The sequence below is a fragment of the Tupaia chinensis genome, unplaced genomic scaffold, assembly GCF_000334495.1.
Source record: "Tupaia chinensis unplaced genomic scaffold, TupChi_1.0 Scaffold000063_1, whole genome shotgun sequence".
NCBI lineage: Eukaryota > Metazoa > Chordata > Mammalia > Scandentia > Tupaiidae > Tupaia > Tupaia belangeri.
This window is the reverse complement of record NW_006159521.1, coordinates 3,927,287-3,948,887: the sequence shown is the minus strand read 5'-3', so window position 1 is coordinate 3,948,887 and position 21,601 is coordinate 3,927,287. Positions and strand designations below refer to the sequence as shown.

Genomic DNA, 21,601 nt, shown 5'->3' with positions numbered 1-21,601 from the left:
ACTCGCAGGAAGCCCTTTCCTCCTCTGGCCAGGCTGTCTCCAAAATCTTTGGGTTGTCGACCCATTTCTTCTCTTCGTTTTTGCTGATATTCTTTGTCCATTGTAATTGCTGCCAAACCTTTCCCAACAGAACCGGTGATTCGAGATACAACTCCTGCTGCACCGCCTAGTAAACGACCAGAGAAATAAGTCGCACTGCTTCTTCAAAGAGCATTTCACAACACACAACAGGCAACTGCTGTAAAGTAACAGGTGCTTAAAGTTCTCTCATGGGCCAGCTCCATGGCCAGAGGTTAAGGGAGCCAGATTCCCATTGGCCCACCGGTCAGTTCAAATCTCGAACCCTGTGGCTTGAAAAATGAGCAAGCGCACGTGCGTGCATGCCCCAATCCCAACAGGAAGGAAAATGGAGAAAAAGGGATTGCCGTGTGACCACACCTCGCCGGGAGGTGCTTTGTCCCTCCCCTCTCTGGTGAGCGTGCATACCCTCTTAAACAAATTTTTTTTAAAGTATAAGTCTGTCTCACACACAAAATTGCAGAAATTAATTTTTTCCATCTATCAAGGAGAGGAATAAAACTACTTAAAGTGTATAGTTTCAACACTACAAAGACATTTAACAAAAACTAGCTGGCCACTGTGAATTTATTTTCCATTTAAGTACAAGGCAGTACGTATTTTAAAAGGGATTGTTAGAAAAGTGATCTTGCTTTTATCAAACATGAGCATTTGTTTTTCATGAGCAATACATTTCATAACACAATGAAAAATTATATACCTACATACAGATATATGCCACATACCTACTGTATGTCCAAAGAGACTTCTCACTCCAATCACCAACCCTTCAGCAAATTCTTCAGGGCCTTGAACGGCACCCTGGCAAATAAATGAATAAATAGGTTTACATCAAAAGTTAAATAAGTTTAAGACTTTTAATCTAACATTTTAGGGTTTCCATGAAGATACAGAACCTATGAAGATCCATAAACACTGTAATGAAATCATTTTCACCGTCTACTCCAAATACTGGCAGAATACCAATTGTGTTTGAAGATACCTTCAACTCACGTATCTCAGCAAATGCTATTACATAAGGAGCTAAGGTGTAAGACACTTTCAGCCCCGTTTTGAAGCGGCCTCCAGCACACAGGGCATCAGACTGCTGAATGAGCCACACGACCACAGACCGACGGCCCACGTCGTCTGGCTCTTGGCTCTCCCACTTGCTCTCTTTGCTTCATCGTCTAAAACCCTCACCACCCTGGGCTCCTGGACCACTCAGTGGAACCAAACAGGTTAAACGAGAGCCTGAATATGAAATGAAGTTAGGTTTTACCGCCCACCGGCTCCTTTCCTGGTGGAAAAGCCTTGAAAGGGACTTCATCTGCTTAGCACTCTAAATAATCCTTACTAACTATATTAAATCCTGGAGAATGTAGACATATTGCCTGGTTATGAAAAATGCTCATTTACTTCTAAGCAATGTTTCGATGTCTTCTCAAGTACTTTAAATAAAAACATAACATTGATGTACTTTTATTTGAACATCACTCAGTTCTCAGATATAATTAAAACACAGACTGCTATAGTGGTCATTAAAAAAAAACCAGAACATTTATTTTTCTATGCCTATACTTAAAATAATTAAAGAGCAATACCTGGAAGGGTTCATAGAACAAAGCTTCAACTCCTTCAGACAGACCTCTAATTAATCCAAATGGGTTTCCAAGCACATCTAAGCCTAATACAAGTACATACATTTGTTTCAAGAACTGAGGAAGAAGAAAAAAAAGAAAATGAAGTCTTTTAAACTGTTAAGAAATAACATCATGCTACATTAGGAAAAAAGGGGGGCTGCTAATTAAATTAAATTTGTTAAAGGAAAGCTGTGTAGAATAACTGCCACATCCTTTAATTGATCTTTTTCTATGTGCCTGGCACCATGTTAATATCTTATGTGGCTTTCAAATTAGACAGAACTAGGCGTAAGACATGAGCTGCCATTTGGCAGTTATGTGACCTTGAATGAGTCAGTCCTATTGGCTTCAGTCTTATTATCTACAAAATGGGGAGTGTTTTTCTCGTTTGTTTGTTTGTTTTTTGCTATAGGGCACATGTGCTCATCAGAGAGAGACAGATGGAAGGGAAGTGGGGGCAGTGAGAAATCACCCCACTTCCCCCCGGGGAGCATGGCCACACTGTAATCCCTTCTCCTCCATTCTTCTCTCAGGGCTTTGGGCACATGTACACATAAGCCTGGCATGATATTCAAGCTGCAAGGTTCAGACTGGAAACACAGTTGGCCATATGGGAGTCTGGCACCCTAACCACCATGCCACTGGTCCCCACCCCCACCCACTCCCCACCTTCCCCGCCACTATTATTTTCAAGGCACTAGGTCTGGGACTTGAAAGGTGAAGTTAGCCAAGTGGGATACCGCCTCCTTAACGTCCACACCACTTGCTGGGCCAAGATCTTTTATTATTACCTTTTCATCACTATTATTATTAAACTATGTGGGGAATAATTAGTAACTAAAACAAAAGGAGGGACAGTCTATTCTTTCTATTCTATCTAATGCTCATAATTCTATCCATACAAGATTTTCTGAGGGGGAGGGATGGGAAATGCCCCCTGTAACTCCCTGGTACAGCAGAGGCAGCCATGTGGCCTGCAACTACCACTCTGCCTCTGTTGAATACCTACTTGAATTAAAGTGCAACTTGGGCTTAGAGAGGACACTGGCTTAAAATTCCTCTTTCAAGTCCACTGGATCACATTTAGAAACGATAGTCACTGAAGAAACCATGTGTAATGACTCCAAAATTGCTCTGCTTTCCCAAAGTGGTAACCGTGTAATCACAAAGGAAAGAGGCCATTGGAGGAAAATTTTAAAAAGGTGTATGTAGGGACCAGCAGATGGCATAATGGTTACGTCACTGGACTTACACGTAATCGTCTGCAGTTTGAGTCCTGAACCTGGTGGCTTAAAACTCACACTGGACATGTGTGTGTGCAAGCCCAGAATCTCACGAAGAGAAGGGAATGCAGCATGGCCATCTCCCCTGGGGTGGGGGAGATTTCTCGTTTTCCATCTCTCTGCCTCTCCAGCAAGCACACATGCCCTACAGCAAAAATTTCTCTCTCAAAAAATGTATATAGACCAGCAGTTACGTCACTGGACTCCCACACAGTCAACTGAGGTTTGAGTCTGGATCTGGTGGCCTGAAACTCAGGCTGGGCATGTGTGCGTGCACGCCTAAGATCCCAGGAAGCAAATACAGGAGAATGGATTGCGGCATGGCCATAACCCTTGGGGGGTGATTTCTCATTTTCCCTCTCACAGTCTCTGTCTCTCTCTCTCTCTCTCTCCAGTAAGCACACATGCTGTAAGGCAAAATCCTCTTAAGGAAAAAAAAGAGGTATATGTATAGATGGGGACAGAAAAGAAGAAACGGTTATTAGTCATTCAAAGAAACCACTAAGAAGAATTGAAATAAATTAGATAAACATTACTTTACACTATACAATCACATAGGAATGTTTCGTTTTGCTTTTTTACGAAGGAAATTCCTTATGCACTACCATGATAGGAAATTACCTGCTCACTGTAATGCCTAACAACACTCCACATGAGCTGATCTCGCTTGTAAAACTGGTATCGAATTTCATAATAAGCAAGTCTAAGAGAAGGAAAGGAGAGATTCAGAGACACGAGGATTATAATATGGAAACAAAAGGAATGTAAAATCTCAATTCTAATCATAACTAATTCTTTCACAATTAACTACATATTTGCCACATATAATTTATGGTTGATATCTTCATAGGATAGTAAAAAAATGTAATAGACACAGTGCATCCTCATATATAAGTTTTTCAAAAATACATAAAGACTAAAAATGTTTTAAAAAAATCAACTATAATCCCAGTTTGTAATGGATTTTTAAGTTTTTTCTTCTCATTTTTCACTTTACATTCTTTCTTTAGTCTTCCAAGTAATTACAAAATTTTAAAACATTTGCAGGACACTTTTACCCTCAACAACGTGAGTACTTACTCTCCTACATTGTTTACAATCCTATGTAACCGTATTTAATGGATACATAGCATTGTCCCATGACGCAGTGTCACTACAAAGTTTTGCACTGTCCTTTCTAATGTCTTGGTATATTTATTCATGTTGCTATGTATACATGGACTCTAACTCTTTGGCTGCATTATAAGATTAATTTTTGTATTGAATTCTCAAAGATAAAATCACTGAGTGAAAGACAACAAAAACATTTAAGACTCTTGATACTTTCCACTCACACCAACAATATAAAAAAGTGCCCGTTTCTTAAACCTATTTCTACTGCATTTTGAAATCTTTGTTAACGTGATTACATTTACATATATCGTTGATAAACAACAAAGCTAAACATTTCAAGTATCTGTCAGTCATTGTATCTTCCCTTTTATGAATGACCTCCCATTGTCTTCTGGCCATGACACCACTGGCAGCTTTAGGAGTTTCTCATCAATACTTCACATTAAGACTATCCAGGCCAAGAGGTAGTTTGATGGTTAAGGCGCTGGATTCCATATGGCCAACTCTGTGATTTGAATCCCGGACCTGGCAGCCTGAAAAGCATACTGGATGCATGTGCCCAAAATCCTGAGAGGAGAATGGAGGAGGGTTTGCAGTGTGGCCATCCCCCTTGAAAGGTAATTTCTCACATTCTGTCTGCAAGTGCACTAGCCCTATGGGGGAAAAACATCCCAAAAAAGAGGACTATCCATTCTTTCTCTCTGTTTGTCACTATATTTCCCAGTTCTTTGCTTTTAAATTGTTTTCACTGATTTTGCTGTAAAGTATTTAAATTTTATATCGTCAAATCTACCTCGTATTTTCCATTAGAAAGTTTCTCACTGCTTTTAAACTGAATAAGGAATTCCTTTATTCAGATATTTGATAATAATTGTCTTCTTTATTTTTTAAAGTGCTTTTAGTTTAAATTTTAAATTTTATCCTTAGTTTCCTCTGAAATTTGGTAATGTGCATATGAAGTGAAAATGACCTAAGCTGATCTTCTTTTCCCTCTTAGGTAACTACTTGTTCCAACACCAGTGTTGAATACTCAATTTAGCAAACATTTATTGAATGTATGTTTATTTAATATACATATTCTTGTATTAAATTTAGCAAGAAGCTCTTATTTTATTTATACTTTGCCATATGATTAAACTGAAATCTCACTCTACTGATAATTTTTTGTTTGTTTTTTTGCTAGAAGGTATGTGCCATCGTTGGAAGGGCGAGAGAAAGGAAAGTGAGAACACACTCCCACAAGGTGGGTGGGGGTAGCCATGCGGCAATCCCCCCTCCTCCATCCTCCTCTCTGGATTTTGGGCATGCACATACATTTACCCAGTGTTTTTTTCAAGCTACTGAGTCTAGGACTTGAACTGGGCAGTTGGCCAAGTAGGATCCAGCAGCCTTAACCACCAACAGCTGGCCCTGATACATATTTCTACATATATTTCTGATTGAAAACATGGTCAATAACTGAACTTCTATTGTACATTCAAGTATAATCTAGATATGAATAGCCTAAGAAAACATAAAATCCTTTACCTTATAGTTTTGAATAAAGTAAGTATACCTACAGAGTATAATGAGAAATAGGCCAAATTCTTCAAGTGTCAGTAGTTAAGAACTAGTTTTCTAAGCTAATATTGCACAAATGGAGAGAACTAACATCCAGAAATATAACACTGGTACCAACACTTCCCAATGTACTTTACTGAAGTCTTACTTGAATACAAGGTCATCCACATCAGTGAGAGTAGCTCCTATGCTTTTCAACAGCAGGTGGACAGAATGAATTGCGATCATTTCCTGTTTTTCTTTGTCTGATTCTTCACTTCCAGAACCCAAAGACAGACTTAAATGCAACTAAGAGAAAAATAGTGCTCAATTAATGAAAGTTAGAAAAACTTTTCATTTTAAAACATTAAAAAATTCATATACATAGGAACCAGATATTCCAAATACAAATAAATGAACCTTTCAATTGGAGTCCCAGTGAAAGCTATTAATTGTCACTCTAGGGACCAGCAGTTGGCATAATGGCCATGTCGCTAGACTCTCATGTGGTCGATCAAGGTTTGAGTCCTGGACCCAGTGGATTAGACTCATGCCGGGCACGTGTGCATGCGTGCTCAAGATCCTAAGAAGAGATAGGAGGAGAAGGGATTGCGGCATGGCCATCCCCTCTGGAGGATTATTTCTTGTTTTCTGTCTCTCTGTCTCTCTCTGTCTTTCTGGCGAGCACACGTGCCCTAGAGATAAATAAATAAATAAATAAATAGTCACTCTAATTATTATAAAAAACCCCACTGTCGATTTATTCTCATTTGCTCTTTGATAAAATACAATTGGTCTGTTACAAAAACAGAGCTCATATTTATTCAACGTGTATAATTACTACTGTGTTCCTATGGAGGAGACCAACGTATTTTACAAAAACAGCATCACTGTTTTGATTAGAAAAACAAATCGACTGGTGCTTATGTAGTCTCCAGCCAAAATAAAGGATATTCATTTATTGTCATCCAATTACAGTAGATCACTTATGATAACAATTAATAACAATAATGTTATAGTTATACCATAATATCAATTTACAATAACACGATCACATGGAAACAACGAGCAAGTTGCCATATTAATTTTTAAAAGACACTAAGGTTTTAGGCCTCTATAGTCCCTCCAACTCAGGCCTTAAACATAGGATTTTCACATTTCCATTTAACTTTTACTTGATGCTATATTATCATTACTACAGTAGTGCAAGAAAACATAGGGAAAAAGGTAACTCAGCGTGTGTTAATAAACCAGATTACTGCTCCTTTTTCATTCTGCCATTCCCAAGGCATTTTATCTAAGAGAGAGAGCTCAATGGAGTGGACCTGGGCCACGGCCAGGAAAGCCCGGTTGTCGGTTTTTTCTTTGATGTGGAGGCCTGCCCATGTGTGAGTCAACAGTGTTGGACTCCAGGAAAGGTAAACTCATGTGGAAAGAGAGCCAGACTTTTTCGAGGGCAAAGTCACCATGGACAGAACAAAAGAATTATGGTTCATAGTCTTAATTATTCAGCTTCACGGCACAATTCTCAATGCCATGAATAGGGTAGCAAACTTTAATATCCTCAAGATTATAAAGTTGGTGGACTCATCCTATTTCTCACCAGCAATTTTGATAATAGGCATACAGTAAATATTTGTTGAAAGTATTCTGAATCCCGCAAATAATTGACTTTCACTTAAAAATAAAAAAGTAATCATATATCACATAAAACAGAATCTATTTCAAAACAGACCCTATGAATTTACCCAATACCAACAAACTGATATGCCCTTTGGACTGGTGAATGCAATTGAAAACAATGTGCTGTAAAGCGTTTTTGGGAATGTAAAGGACCATCAATATCTTAGAGTTACCTAATTGTAAATCTGGGCCATTACACACAAGTTTAGAGCATTATGGTTGATAGCATTCGTGAATTTACTAAGCAGTCACCTTCCCTTAGAAAAGCTAAGAAGAACAACAATGGGTTCCCAATGTACGAAAGCAGACAAGTGAAAGGTATCCAATTTTCCACTCCCTTAGTTACAATCAAATTTTGGAAGGGGGAAAACTTCCACATCAACAGTATAATACCTACTTCAGCGTTTTCACATTCTGGTTAGGGCACCCATTATCGCTTTCCGTTTAGACAGTGATAGTAGTTACAAAGTGCAACCGAAACATTAAACGTTGTGGAGCACTTCTACGCTTAATTAAGAAGTGCTTTTGTCAGCTTCTTCCTTGAGTAAAGGGGTTATTAATTCAAGACTAGAGGACAAGCCCTGGTGGTTTCTCTGTGGGAATTACAGCCGTACATATGTCACTGAGAAGTGCCTGAACTATTTTGATTAATCAAACAAAACTCCCGCCAAATATGTGATACAATTTAAAACCTCCATTTGTACAAAGATCTTTTAAAAGCTTTACAATTCCACTAAATTTGCCAAATGATCATTACAACAAACCTTAACAGGAGAAATATGGAAATGTTCAAAGAAACTAAGAATTGACATATCGGTCATTGAAGTCTCCATTAGTTCTGTGTTTAGAGCATCAATATCTTGTTGGATTAACTTTGTCTGAAAAAAATTAAATCAAAAATTTATATTTTTTTACTCATCACAGTAAGTTCAAAAAATGACTGATTTAATTTTTTTTTAATTTTCTGTTTTTCTCAAGAAATAAAAATTATTACCCGTTTTCTTTCAGCTTCAGGGTCAGTTGTTGGAGTAAATAATGCAATAATAGCTCCTAGAAATCCCTGGTCAACTTTTAAGGCCATTTCCTGAATGAGGACCATAAAATACCTAAGAAAAAAAATTTCGAAATATGAAAAAGGGTTTTTACCAACCCTCACAATTTTGAATGATAAAATTTTATTTTAGCCAAAGTCTGAGTTAGACTTTTTCCTTCATCCTTTAAAGGTTACATTAATAAAATCCAAGTTTGCTTAGATTGAGACTTTTCACTAAAGCGAGAGCCTTACTCAACATAATACTGTCCTGTTAACACTCGGCATTTAAAGTCTCAGATGCTCACATTCATCATGTTACACAAGGGACAAGGCAAACAGATGTTGTATCAAGAATTACACAAATTTTTTTTTAGAGGTTTTTGCTATAGGGCACGTGCGCTCGCCAGAAAAACAGAGAGAGACAGAGAGATAGAAAGCGGGAAATCACCCCCCAGGGGGGATGGCCATGCCACAATCCCCTCTCCTCCATTCTCCTCTCGGGATCTTGGGCATGCATACACATGTGCCCAGTGTGAGTTTAAGCCACCGGGTCCAGGACTCGAACCATGGTCTACTACATGGGAGTTCAGCGACATAGCCATCATGCTAACTGCTGGTCCCGAGGAATTATACAAATTTTAGAGTTCACAGCACTGTTTTAAAGAACACAGCTCACAGGTACATGTGTCATTGATATTTCATATTCTAATTGAAGATATAAAGGGGAAAAGATGATTAGAGGAATTCTACACTCTAAAATATGTACAGACAATTATTAAAATAAGTTTAGGTGCAAAAAATTACTTGACTGAGGGGCTGGCACAGGTGGCATAGTGGTTAAGGGTGCTGGACTCCCACATGGCAAACCACAGTTCAAGTCCCAGACCTGGAGGCTTGCTTTTTCACTTTCTTTCTCTCTCTCTCTCTCACTCTCACTCTCTCTCTCGCTCTGGTCAAATTAAAATAAATAAAGTTAAATAAAATAATTCTTTAAAAAAATTACTTGACTAAAAGTGGACTAATATGTTTAGTTGGAAATAATTTTTTAATAGAAGTCACTTTTCACAAAGAGTAAAATTTACTTTCAAAGCAGATTCTCGTTTTTTAATTCCTTTGGACAAATAGTGGGAGTCATTACTTACTTGAACTGCAAGACTTTACTGTACTCATTAAATCTTGTGATGACACTCACATCGATGAAAGGTTTGGGCTCTAAAAGGATGAAAGAACACGGGAAAAAATCAGCTTTATATCAGGACAAAGTAGCTCTTAGTTAACTTTCATAAATAAGATATATCTATATCTCAATTTTCTTTTTACCTGAATCCAGAGCAATCGATTTTGGAGGGGCTACAGGGTGAAATACAACAGGGAACATCGTACCTGGCAACTGATTATCAACCTGAAAGAAAAGAACACCAGCCAGCTCAGCAGAATTTAAAGTAAACTTAACCTTCTAGTTTCAGAGATAATATTACAAAAGAAGGCATTAATTTCATAACAATTAAGTATGTGCATGTATATGTGGTACTATTAGAAGTTTCACTCTGAATCCATAAAATGTCGCAGAGACTTGGGGCCAGGCCAGCAGACTGTAGAGGTTAAGACGCTGGACTCCAATAGGGCCCACCATGCTTTGAGTCTGGACCCAGTGATGTGAAACTCACACTGGGCACATGTGTGTGCATGCCCAAAATCCCAAGAGGAGAATGGAGGAGAAGGAGCTGCAGCACAGCATCCCCCAGGAGGTTATTTCTTGCTTTCTGTTCTTCTTTTTTCTCTTTCTCTCCAGGAAGCACACCCTATACCAAAAATCTCTCTTTAAAAAAAAAAAAAAAAGTCTCATAGACCTCAACATGGGCAAGTCTCTACATGAAGGAATATGTAAATAACCTCATAAATGCACTTAACCTTGTCCAGCATGTACGCCATTAACAGAAATATTTATTCTTATGTGCCATGTGAAATTTCACCTCTCTATGGTTTAAATAAAATGCAAATAGAGACTGAGTATAAAATTAGAGGTTGGGGGGCCAGCAGTTAGCGTAATGGCTATATCGCTGGACTCCCATGTAGTTGACCGCGGTTCAAGTCCTGGACCCAGTGGCTTAAACTCATGCCAGGCCCATGTGCGTGCATACCCAAGATCCCGAGAGGAGAAAGGAGGAGAAGGGATTGCGGCGTGGCCATCCCCCCTGGGGAGTGATTTCTCGCTTTCTGTCTCTCTGTCTCTCTCTGTCTTTCTGGCGAACACACACACCCTATAGCAAAAACCTCTCCTTGCCATAAATAAATAAATAAATAAATAAATAAATAAATAAAAATAAAATTAGAGGTTAGGTAGAATAAAGAAAAAGAATTAAAATGTCCCAAATATTACTTAATAGTTTGAAGGAAGAAAAAGAGGGAGGCTGAGGAGCAAGAGGCAAGCAAAAGAACCTCCAGTGAAGCCCTACTCTTTGCCAGGAAGAAAGACAAAAGGAAAATTTGGGGGATCCCAGCACAAATGAAAAGGGACACTTAAAAATAATATAATCTCAGTGTGAGAAATCACTCTTGCAGGCCCACTGGTCAAATATGTTAATAGCCACGAAGCATTTGGACTCTGGTTATAAATAAACTGTTGCACCCACAGGGTAAGTGCGAGAAGGAGAAAGAGCACACAAGTGAAAAGAAAAGATACCAGTTAAACATAAACCACAGCCTTCCAAAAAAAAAAAAGACATTTCATTCCCAAGATCCCCAAAGTGCTTAGATATTTCTATGGAACTGAGGATGACAACATTACCTGAAGCCAATACAACCTAGCCCTTAAACTTCTCTGGTGAGGAGACTGCTTAAATTCAACCTGAATTCCTGATAAAAAGTCTCGTTTTATAGGGCACCGGATAGGGAGGCGCATTTCCATTGGAACTCTATCAAAATTGATCTGGAAAAAAAACACATTTTTTTTTTTATGATAAGCTGATATTAGCAGAGTAACTATTCCATTTTAACTAGCAGTTTACTCATCAAATTGAGAAAAAAAAGGCATCTTAATCTTTGATTCTTGCCAAGAGAGCTATTTTAATATTTTATTTTAATATATTTTATGGTGGTCTACAGTTGGGATCGAGAGGAGAAAGGAGGAGAAGGGATTGCGGCGTGGCCATCCCCCCTGGGGAGTGATTTCTCGCTTTCTGTCTCTCTGTCTCTCTCTGTCTTTCTGGCGAACACACACACCCTATAGCAAAAACCTCTCCTTGCCATAAATAAATAAATAAATAAATAAATAAATAAATAAAAATAAAATTAGAGGTTAGGTAGAATAAAGAAAAAGAATTAAAATGTCCCAAATATTACTTAATAGTTTGAAGGAAGAAAAAGAGGGAGGCTGAGGAGCAAGAGGCAAGCAAAAGAACCTCCAGTGAAGCCCTACTCTTTGCCAGGAAGAAAGACAAAAGGAAAATTTGGGGGATCCCAGCACAAATGAAAAGGGACACTTAAAAATAATATAATCTCAGTGTGAGAAATCACTCTTGCAGGCCCACTGGTCAAATATGTTAATAGCCACGAAGCATTTGGACTCTGGTTATAAATAAACTGTTGCACCCACAGGGTAAGTGCGAGAAGGAGAAAGAGCACACAAGTGAAAAGAAAAGATACCAGTTAAACATAAACCACAGCCTTCCAAAAAAAAAAAAGACATTTCATTCCCAAGATCCCCAAAGTGCTTAGATATTTCTATGGAACTGAGGATGACAACATTACCTGAAGCCAATACAACCTAGCCCTTAAACTTCTCTGGTGAGGAGACTGCTTAAATTCAACCTGAATTCCTGATAAAAAGTCTCGTTTTATAGGGCACCGGATAGGGAGGCGCATTTCCATTGGAACTCTATCAAAATTGATCTGGAAAAAAAACACATTTTTTTTTTTATGATAAGCTGATATTAGCAGAGTAACTATTCCATTTTAACTAGCAGTTTACTCATCAAATTGAGAAAAAAAAGGCATCTTAATCTTTGATTCTTGCCAAGAGAGCTATTTTAATATTTTATTTTAATATATTTTATGGTGGTCTACAGTTGGGATCTCGAAGCAAAACCATTGCTTTTGTAACACAGTTACCAAGAAAACAGTTGTGAAACTTTCCAACTCTAGTTTTCCAACTATACTGAAAAAAAGGTTTTATATTAAAAAGAAAGAATAGAGTAATAGATAATTCCAGATAATTCTCTTAATGAATTTTGTTTTGCAATCAAGAGTCAACGCTGGTTTGTCTACACTAATTGTATACTTGTCATTTAATAACAGTTAACATGGACGACAATGAGTGGGGACTATAACTGGGAACAAGAGCAAGCTCAACCCTCGACATCAAAGAACCAGCGCCACCCAATGGTGTGACTAAACCGGAGAAAGCCAGAAACTACAGTAAAGCTTTTGAAGGCTTCTGGAAGCAGGGATGACTTTCCGTTTTAACTGTGGAAAAGCCCATGTAAAAGCACACATTTAATTACAAATATCTATAATATCTAGTGAATTTAGTGAACAGAGTTTTGCAGGCTTTTCATCAATGAAATGCATTATTTTACAGTCTCTATTTAGCAGTATATATGGCTATCATATAGTAAATAAACTAGTTTCTAAACACATCTTTACTAAGAAATTGAAATTTTGCTGACTTCCACCACCAAGACACACATAGAAAAATCAAAACAACAAAAAAAATCTTGGTATACCTCAAAATTACCGTCTATCTTAATCCAGCCACGGTCTCTTGATATTAGATATTTCTGATAGGATTGTTCCAAAAGGATTATCTGCTTTTGACTAAAAGGTTTCCATTTTTGTTTTGGTTTCATCTCCCAAACAACACCTGAACTGAAAGAATCCACAAAAAAAATTAAATTAAGAATGCATGTTTAGGTTTGCGGGACTATCTAGTTTGTTATTCAACTCCACATTATTAACACTATTAATATATCATAAAATTATAGTGATAATAACAGATGCTTTTTATTGCCAGAACGTACATGCACTCATGAGAAAGAGAGAGGGAGGGAGAAAGCACCCCCTACAGGGGTGCGGTCATGCCACAATCCCTTCTCCTCCACCTCTCCATCCCGTCAGGATCTAGGCATGCACACACAAACGCCAGAATGTTTACAAGCCACTGGTGCCAGGATTCAAACCTCAGTCAGCCATGTGGGCTCTGGCACCCAAAGTATAGAATTCAGCTACTGCACTATGGGGCTGGTCCCAGATGTAAGAGATTTTTTTAAATACCGAACTATACCTATGTTGTAAGAGTATGAGGTGTATTTAAACTATGTCATAGAAAATGTGTATTATGAAAAAAAATGCATGAATTTCAACCTTTTTTTGCACCAAAATGAGTTTTTTTTTTATTTCCCCTAAATCAGGAACTCAAAGAGTATAATACAATGTTACCACTGCGGGGGCCAGCAGGTAGCAGGGTGGTTAAGAACCTGGACTCCCACATGGCTGGCCATGGTTTGAGCAGCACACACAGCAGCTTGAAAATCATGCCAGATGTGTAAGCTTATGTGCCCAAAATTCCAAGAGGAGACTGGAAGAGAAGGGACTATGGTGCGGTCACCCTCCCTAGGAGGTGACTTCTCACGTTCCCTCTCTCTGTCTCTCTCTGGTGAAAACCTAAGGAGAAAAAGTTACCACTGCTAAGGCATCACATTGCCATGATCTCAGACAAGTCAGGAATTACATCTTCTATGCCTGACAAAAGTTCACAGAACTGGTGACAGTCCAGGAGACTGAGTGACGCTCACTGTCCAACACGACTGGTTCAGTAACACATGCCAGATTCCGGTGTTTCTCACAAAGAGCCTGCTGATAACACAATGAGGACTGCAAGCTTTGTGAACTTGTCCAGCTAAGTCTTTTTCTACTTCACACCTATTTTTTCCATAATACGATCAGTTGTAATTAACTAGGAAACTTCGCTTCTGGTGGTACTGAATTAGCACTTCCTCAACCTGTGAAAGTACTGTTACTGTAGTTGTTCTGGGCAGAGAATTCAGAGGTAACTCTCCTCTCACTCCCCGCGCAGCGCTGACTTCTCCAGCATCCGACTGAGCAGTATGGGAAACATCTGTTGACTCATCAAGAGCCAAGGAAAACCACACCGTATCATTTACCTTTTTTTTTTTTAATTGACTATTGATGTTTCTTTGAATGTCCTTAATTTGCTGAGCAACTGTTCTCACTGAAGGGCTAATGGCCTTAAACAAGTTTATTTTCTCTGGACACATTTCTTTAGCTGCTGCAATCAGACATGATTCAATTAACTCGCTACTGGCAAGAGGCTTTCCTTGCTTGGCTAACAAGTGAGTCACTCAGAAACTTACTTTGGCTGCAGCCTTATTCTTATTTTTTTACTTGGAGGAAGAAATTCTGCTGTAATAAAATATTCTGCCTTGCATTTTCTATTTTTTTCTGACTACTGCTTTCCTGTGATTTCGGCATGTAGTAAATGTGTGTTTGGTGTGAATAGTTCATATACATTGTGTTAGTTTACTACAGCTATAGGGTCATTACGCTATGGCAAATAACGCTTTCCCATTTACTCTTTTTTTAAATTGCAAGTAAGGGTGTGTACTTGTCAGAGACAGAGACAGACAGAGAGAGAGACAGAGAGACAATTAAAGAACCCCCAGTGTTCATGGTTACTCCATATCCCTTCTCTACTCCTCTATCCTGTTGGGACTCTGGTCACACATGCAACCGACATGTTTTTAACGCTGCCGGGCCAGGATCTGAACCACTGTTAGTGGTGCTGGATCCAGCTCCCTTAACTACGATGCTATGGGCCAGCCTTTCCATTTGATAAGATAATCCACATTCTACCATGCTCTAAAAGAGCAATGTTCAAAGCCCATTTCCCTTTTCTTGTTTTGACATGGGCGGTATGCACTGGACATTCTTTGAAGGGGCTGGCTCCATGGACTAGCGGTTTAAGGAACCGGATCCCACATGGTCAACTGTACAGTTTAAGTCCCAGCCCCAGCAAATTAATAAGAACACCAGTGCAAGTGGGTGCAATGAGATGGAGAAATGGCGGAGAAGAGATTGCGGCATGGCCACACCCATTGGGGGTGCTTCCTTCCTTTCTCCCTCCCTCTCTAACTCTCTCCCTCTCCCCTTCTATTTCTATGGCAAGGACACACACCAACTGGTAAATTGTTTTTAAAAAAGCAAAAAATAAAGAAATGTTGCAGTACATTAATGTATATGCTACTCGAATAATCAATGTGATTTAGTGCACCAAGCAGCAGTGCAAAAGCAGTCAAGTACATGTAAAAGACGGAAAATGGCTGTGTTCCAATAATCCAATTTGAATTTCTTAACTTCCATAGGTTACAAAATATTTTTCTACCTTTGTTTTTTTTCAACTATTTAAAAATGTAAAACACTGTTTTTAGATAAAAAGTGACACAACAGGCGGTGGGCTAGATTTGGCTCATGGGCCATACTTTGCTGACACCTGCATGGAAGCATACTGTTTGCATAATGATAAAATATAAACCTGTAACATTTCCACTTTCACAATGTGTTGATGTTACTCACAGTATTAAAACTATCTTCATCATATAACATGTTTAGAGGATAGCAGTCAATGAATGTACTGAGTAAAATATCTACTATAAATTACAAGAATACAACACCTACTCATAATAAAAACTGAGCAATCTAGAAATGGAGAGGAACTTCCTTAACTTGACAAATAGCAGCTACAAAAACCTGTAGCTAACATCATACTTGAGGGTGATAAACAAGATACTTTCCCACTAAGAGCAAGAATAAGGTAAGGACGTCTACCCACACCAGCCCATTCAATACTGTACATAAGATGTAGACAATGAAATAAGAAAATAAAACATATACAGATTAGGAAGGAAGAAATCATGTTGTCTTTGTTTATAGGTGACATGATTATCTACATAGAAAATACCAAAGAATTAACTAATAAGCAATTACAAGGTTATAAGATACAAGGTAAATAACCAGTCTATTGCTTTCTTACGTGCTAACAATAAATAAATAGAATTTGAAATTTAAAATATAATGCCATTTACATGAGCACCAAAGAAATAAAATACTCCATTTCTGTCTCTTTCTCTCTGTCTCTCTCATTCATGGAAAAAAATAAACTAAAAAAAAAAAAAATTAAAAAACAGGTTCAAAAACAGGACACAGCAGCTTATAAAACATGCCAGGAATGGGACCAGCAGATGGCGTAATGGTTATATCACTGGACTCCCACATAGTAGACTATGGTTCATGGTGACTTAAACAAACTCATGCCAGGTGTGTGGGTGTGCGTCCCTAAAGTCCAGAAAAGAGACTGGAGGAGAAGGGGTTGTGGAGTGGCCATCCCACCTGGGAGCTGACTTCTCACTTTCTATCTCTCTGTGCCTCTGGCAAATGCACACATCCTATAGCAAAAATCTCTCTAAAAAAACCAGATGTGTCCAAAATCCCAAAGAAATAAAGGAAAAGGGACTGTATTATGACCATACCTCATTGGAGGGGGGGTGCTGTCTTCCCCTCTCTTTCTCTCGTCTCTCTTTGGCAAATATTTGTACACTGTGGTGTGTGTGTGTGTGTATGTGTGTGTGTGTGTAAGGAGGGGACTAGATATCACTACATACTTATTAGAAAATCCAAAATGACAAACTAAACACTGATGAGGTGGTGCAGGATAGGAACTGTCACATTGCTAGTGGGAATGCAAAACAGTTGAGCCATTTTGGAAAACAACTTGGCAATTTCCTTTTTTATTTTTTGGAGAAGTTTTTGCTAGAGGGTGCATGCGCTCACCAGAAAGCGAGAGATAACCCCCCAGGAGGGATGGCCAAGACGCAATCCCTTCTCCTCTCGGGATCTTGGGCATGCACACACGCGCACCCAGCGTGAGTTTAAGCCACCAGGTCCGGGACTCAAACTGCGGTCAACAACATGGGAGTCCAGAGATGCACACAAATGTTTAAAGCAGCTTTAAGCTTAATTGCCAAAATGTGGACGTAACCAAGATAACTTTTAATAGCTGAACAAGTAAAAACGCTGGTATATCCATATGATAAAATACTATTCAAAGATAAAAAGAAGTGAACTGCCAAGTCATGAGAAGAAACAAAGGCAATAAAAGTATATTGGTGCTGGGGAACCAGCAGTTAGCGTAATGGCTATGTCGCTGGACTCCCACGTAGTCGACGGCTGGTCCCAGATGTAAGAGATTTTTTTAAATACCGAACTATACCTATGTTGTAAGAGTATGAGGTGTATTTAAACTATGTCATAGAAAATGTGTATTATGAAAAAAAATGCATGAATTTCAACCTTTTTTTGCACCAAAATGAGTTTTTTTTTTATTTCCCCTAAATCAGGAACTCAAAGAGTATAATACAATGTTACCACTGCGGGGGCCAGCAGGTAGCAGGGTGGTTAAGAACCTGGACTCCCACATGGCTGGCCATGGTTTGAGCAGCACACACAGCAGCTTGAAAATCATGCCAGATGTGTAAGCTTATGTGCCCAAAATTCCAAGAGGAGACTGGAAGAGAAGGGACTATGGTGCGGTCACCCTCCCTAGGAGGTGACTTCTCACGTTCCCTCTCTCTGTCTCTCTCTGGTGAAAACCTAAGGAGAAAAAGTTACCACTGCTAAGGCATCACATTGCCATGATCTCAGACAAGTCAGGAATTACATCTTCTATGCCTGACAAAAGTTCACAGAACTGGTGACAGTCCAGGAGACTGAGTGACGCTCACTGTCCAACACGACTGGTTCAGTAACACATGCCAGATTCCGGTGTTTCTCACAAAGAGCCTGCTGATAACACAATGAGGACTGCAAGCTTTGTGAACTTGTCCAGCTAAGTCTTTTTCTACTTCACACCTATTTTTTCCATAATACGATCAGTTGTAATTAACTAGGAAACTTCGCTTCTGGTGGTACTGAATTAGCACTTCCTCAACCTGTGAAAGTACTGTTACTGTAGTTGTTCTGGGCAGAGAATTCAGAGGTAACTCTCCTCTCACTCCCCGCGCAGCGCTGACTTCTCCAGCATCCGACTGAGCAGTATGGGAAACATCTGTTGACTCATCAAGAGCCAAGGAAAACCACACCGTATCATTTACCTTTTTTTTTTTTAATTGACTATTGATGTTTCTTTGAATGTCCTTAATTTGCTGAGCAACTGTTCTCACTGAAGGGCTAATGGCCTTAAACAAGTTTATTTTCTCTGGACACATTTCTTTAGCTGCTGCAATCAGACATGATTCAATTAACTCGCTACTGGCAAGAGGCTTTCCTTGCTTGGCTAACAAGTGAGTCACTCAGAAACTTACTTTGGCTGCAGCCTTATTCTTATTTTTTTACTTGGAGGAAGAAATTCTGCTGTAATAAAATATTCTGCCTTGCATTTTCTATTTTTTTCTGACTACTGCTTTCCTGTGATTTCGGCATGTAGTAAATGTGTGTTTGGTGTGAATAGTTCATATACATTGTGTTAGTTTACTACAGCTATAGGGTCATTACGCTATGGCAAATAACGCTTTCCCATTTACTCTTTTTTTAAATTGCAAGTAAGGGTGTGTACTTGTCAGAGACAGAGACAGACAGAGAGAGAGACAGAGAGACAATTAAAGAACCCCCAGTGTTCATGGTTACTCCATATCCCTTCTCTACTCCTCTATCCTGTTGGGACTCTGGTCACACATGCAACCGACATGTTTTTAACGCTGCCGGGCCAGGATCTGAACCACTGTTAGTGGTGCTGGATCCAGCTCCCTTAACTACGATGCTATGGGCCAGCCTTTCCATTTGATAAGATAATCCACATTCTACCATGCTCTAAAAGAGCAATGTTCAAAGCCCATTTCCCTTTTCTTGTTTTGACATGGGCGGTATGCACTGGACATTCTTTGAAGGGGCTGGCTCCATGGACTAGCGGTTTAAGGAACCGGATCCCACATGGTCAACTGTACAGTTTAAGTCCCAGCCCCAGCAAATTAATAAGAACACCAGTGCAAGTGGGTGCAATGAGATGGAGAAATGGCGGAGAAGAGATTGCGGCATGGCCACACCCATTGGGGGTGCTTCCTTCCTTTCTCCCTCCCTCTCTAACTCTCTCCCTCTCCCCTTCTATTTCTATGGCAAGGACACACACCAACTGGTAAATTGTTTTTAAAAAAGCAAAAAATAAAGAAATGTTGCAGTACATTAATGTATATGCTACTCGAATAATCAATGTGATTTAGTGCACCAAGCAGCAGTGCAAAAGCAGTCAAGTACATGTAAAAGACGGAAAATGGCTGTGTTCCAATAATCCAATTTGAATTTCTTAACTTCCATAGGTTACAAAATATTTTTCTACCTTTGTTTTTTTTCAACTATTTAAAAATGTAAAACACTGTTTTTAGATAAAAAGTGACACAACAGGCGGTGGGCTAGATTTGGCTCATGGGCCATACTTTGCTGACACCTGCATGGAAGCATACTGTTTGCATAATGATAAAATATAAACCTGTAACATTTCCACTTTCACAATGTGTTGATGTTACTCACAGTATTAAAACTATCTTCATCATATAACATGTTTAGAGGATAGCAGTCAATGAATGTACTGAGTAAAATATCTACTATAAATTACAAGAATACAACACCTACTCATAATAAAAACTGAGCAATCTAGAAATGGAGAGGAACTTCCTTAACTTGACAAATAGCAGCTACAAAAACCTGTAGCTAACATCATACTTGAGGGTGATAAACAAGATACTTTCCCACTAAGAGCAAGAATAAGGTAAGGACGTCTACCCACACCAGCCCATTCAATACTGTACATAAGATGTAGACAATGAAATAAGAAAATAAAACATATACAGATTAGGAAGGAAGAAATCATGTTGTCTTTGTTTATAGGTGACATGATTATCTACATAGAAAATACCAAAGAATTAACTAATAAGCAATTACAAGGTTATAAGATACAAGGTAAATAACCAGTCTATTGCTTTCTTACGTGCTAACAATAAATAAATAGAATTTGAAATTTAAAATATAATGCCATTTACATGAGCACCAAAGAAATAAAATACTCCATTTCTGTCTCTTTCTCTCTGTCTCTCTCATTCATGGAAAAAAATAAACTAAAAAAAAAAAAAATTAAAAAACAGGTTCAAAAACAGGACACAGCAGCTTATAAAACATGCCAGGAATGGGACCAGCAGATGGCGTAATGGTTATATCACTGGACTCCCACATAGTAGACTATGGTTCATGGTGACTTAAACAAACTCATGCCAGGTGTGTGGGTGTGCGTCCCTAAAGTCCAGAAAAGAGACTGGAGGAGAAGGGGTTGTGGAGTGGCCATCCCACCTGGGAGCTGACTTCTCACTTTCTATCTCTCTGTGCCTCTGGCAAATGCACACATCCTATAGCAAAAATCTCTCTAAAAAAACCAGATGTGTCCAAAATCCCAAAGAAATAAAGGAAAAGGGACTGTATTATGACCATACCTCATTGGAGGGGGGGTGCTGTCTTCCCCTCTCTTTCTCTCGTCTCTCTTTGGCAAATATTTGTACACTGTGGTGTGTGTGTGTGTGTATGTGTGTGTGTGTGTAAGGAGGGGACTAGATATCACTACATACTTATTAGAAAATCCAAAATGACAAACTAAACACTGATGAGGTGGTGCAGGATAGGAACTGTCACATTGCTAGTGGGAATGCAAAACAGTTGAGCCATTTTGGAAAACAACTTGGCAATTTCCTTTTTTATTTTTTGGAGAAGTTTTTGCTAGAGGGTGCATGCGCTCACCAGAAAGCGAGAGATAACCCCCCAGGAGGGATGGCCAAGACGCAATCCCTTCTCCTCTCGGGATCTTGGGCATGCACACACGCGCACCCAGCGTGAGTTTAAGCCACCAGGTCCGGGACTCAAACTGCGGTCAACAACATGGGAGTCCAGAGATGCACACAAATGTTTAAAGCAGCTTTAAGCTTAATTGCCAAAATGTGGACGTAACCAAGATAACTTTTAATAGCTGAACAAGTAAAAACGCTGGTATATCCATATGATAAAATACTATTCAAAGATAAAAAGAAGTGAACTGCCAAGTCATGAGAAGAAACAAAGGCAATAAAAGTATATTGGTGCTGGGGAACCAGCAGTTAGCGTAATGGCTATGTCGCTGGACTCCCACGTAGTCGACCGCGGTTCGT

The 21,601-nt window shown here is 39.0% G+C and overlaps 1 protein-coding gene across 1 annotated transcript in view; it reads right to left on the bottom strand.

Moving 5' to 3' along the window:
• Window positions 1–21,601, bottom strand: part of VPS13C (vacuolar protein sorting 13 homolog C) — a 203,215-nt gene that overhangs the window by 22,845 nt on the left and 158,769 nt on the right. Inside the window, exons 68-78 of the mRNA XM_014593070.2 lie at window positions 13,076–13,217; window positions 12,102–12,242; window positions 9,672–9,753; window positions 9,494–9,563; window positions 8,313–8,424; window positions 8,083–8,196; window positions 5,805–5,944; window positions 3,605–3,686; window positions 1,662–1,775; window positions 804–879; window positions 3–166 (exon numbers count right to left, since the gene is read on the bottom strand). Of these exons, the coding sequence (XP_014448556.1) occupies window positions 3–166; window positions 804–879; window positions 1,662–1,775; window positions 3,605–3,686; window positions 5,805–5,944; window positions 8,083–8,196; window positions 8,313–8,424; window positions 9,494–9,563; window positions 9,672–9,753; window positions 12,102–12,242; window positions 13,076–13,217 (1,237 nt within the window). The remainder of the gene's footprint in view (window positions 1–2; window positions 167–803; window positions 880–1,661; window positions 1,776–3,604; window positions 3,687–5,804; window positions 5,945–8,082; window positions 8,197–8,312; window positions 8,425–9,493; window positions 9,564–9,671; window positions 9,754–12,101; window positions 12,243–13,075; window positions 13,218–21,601) is intronic.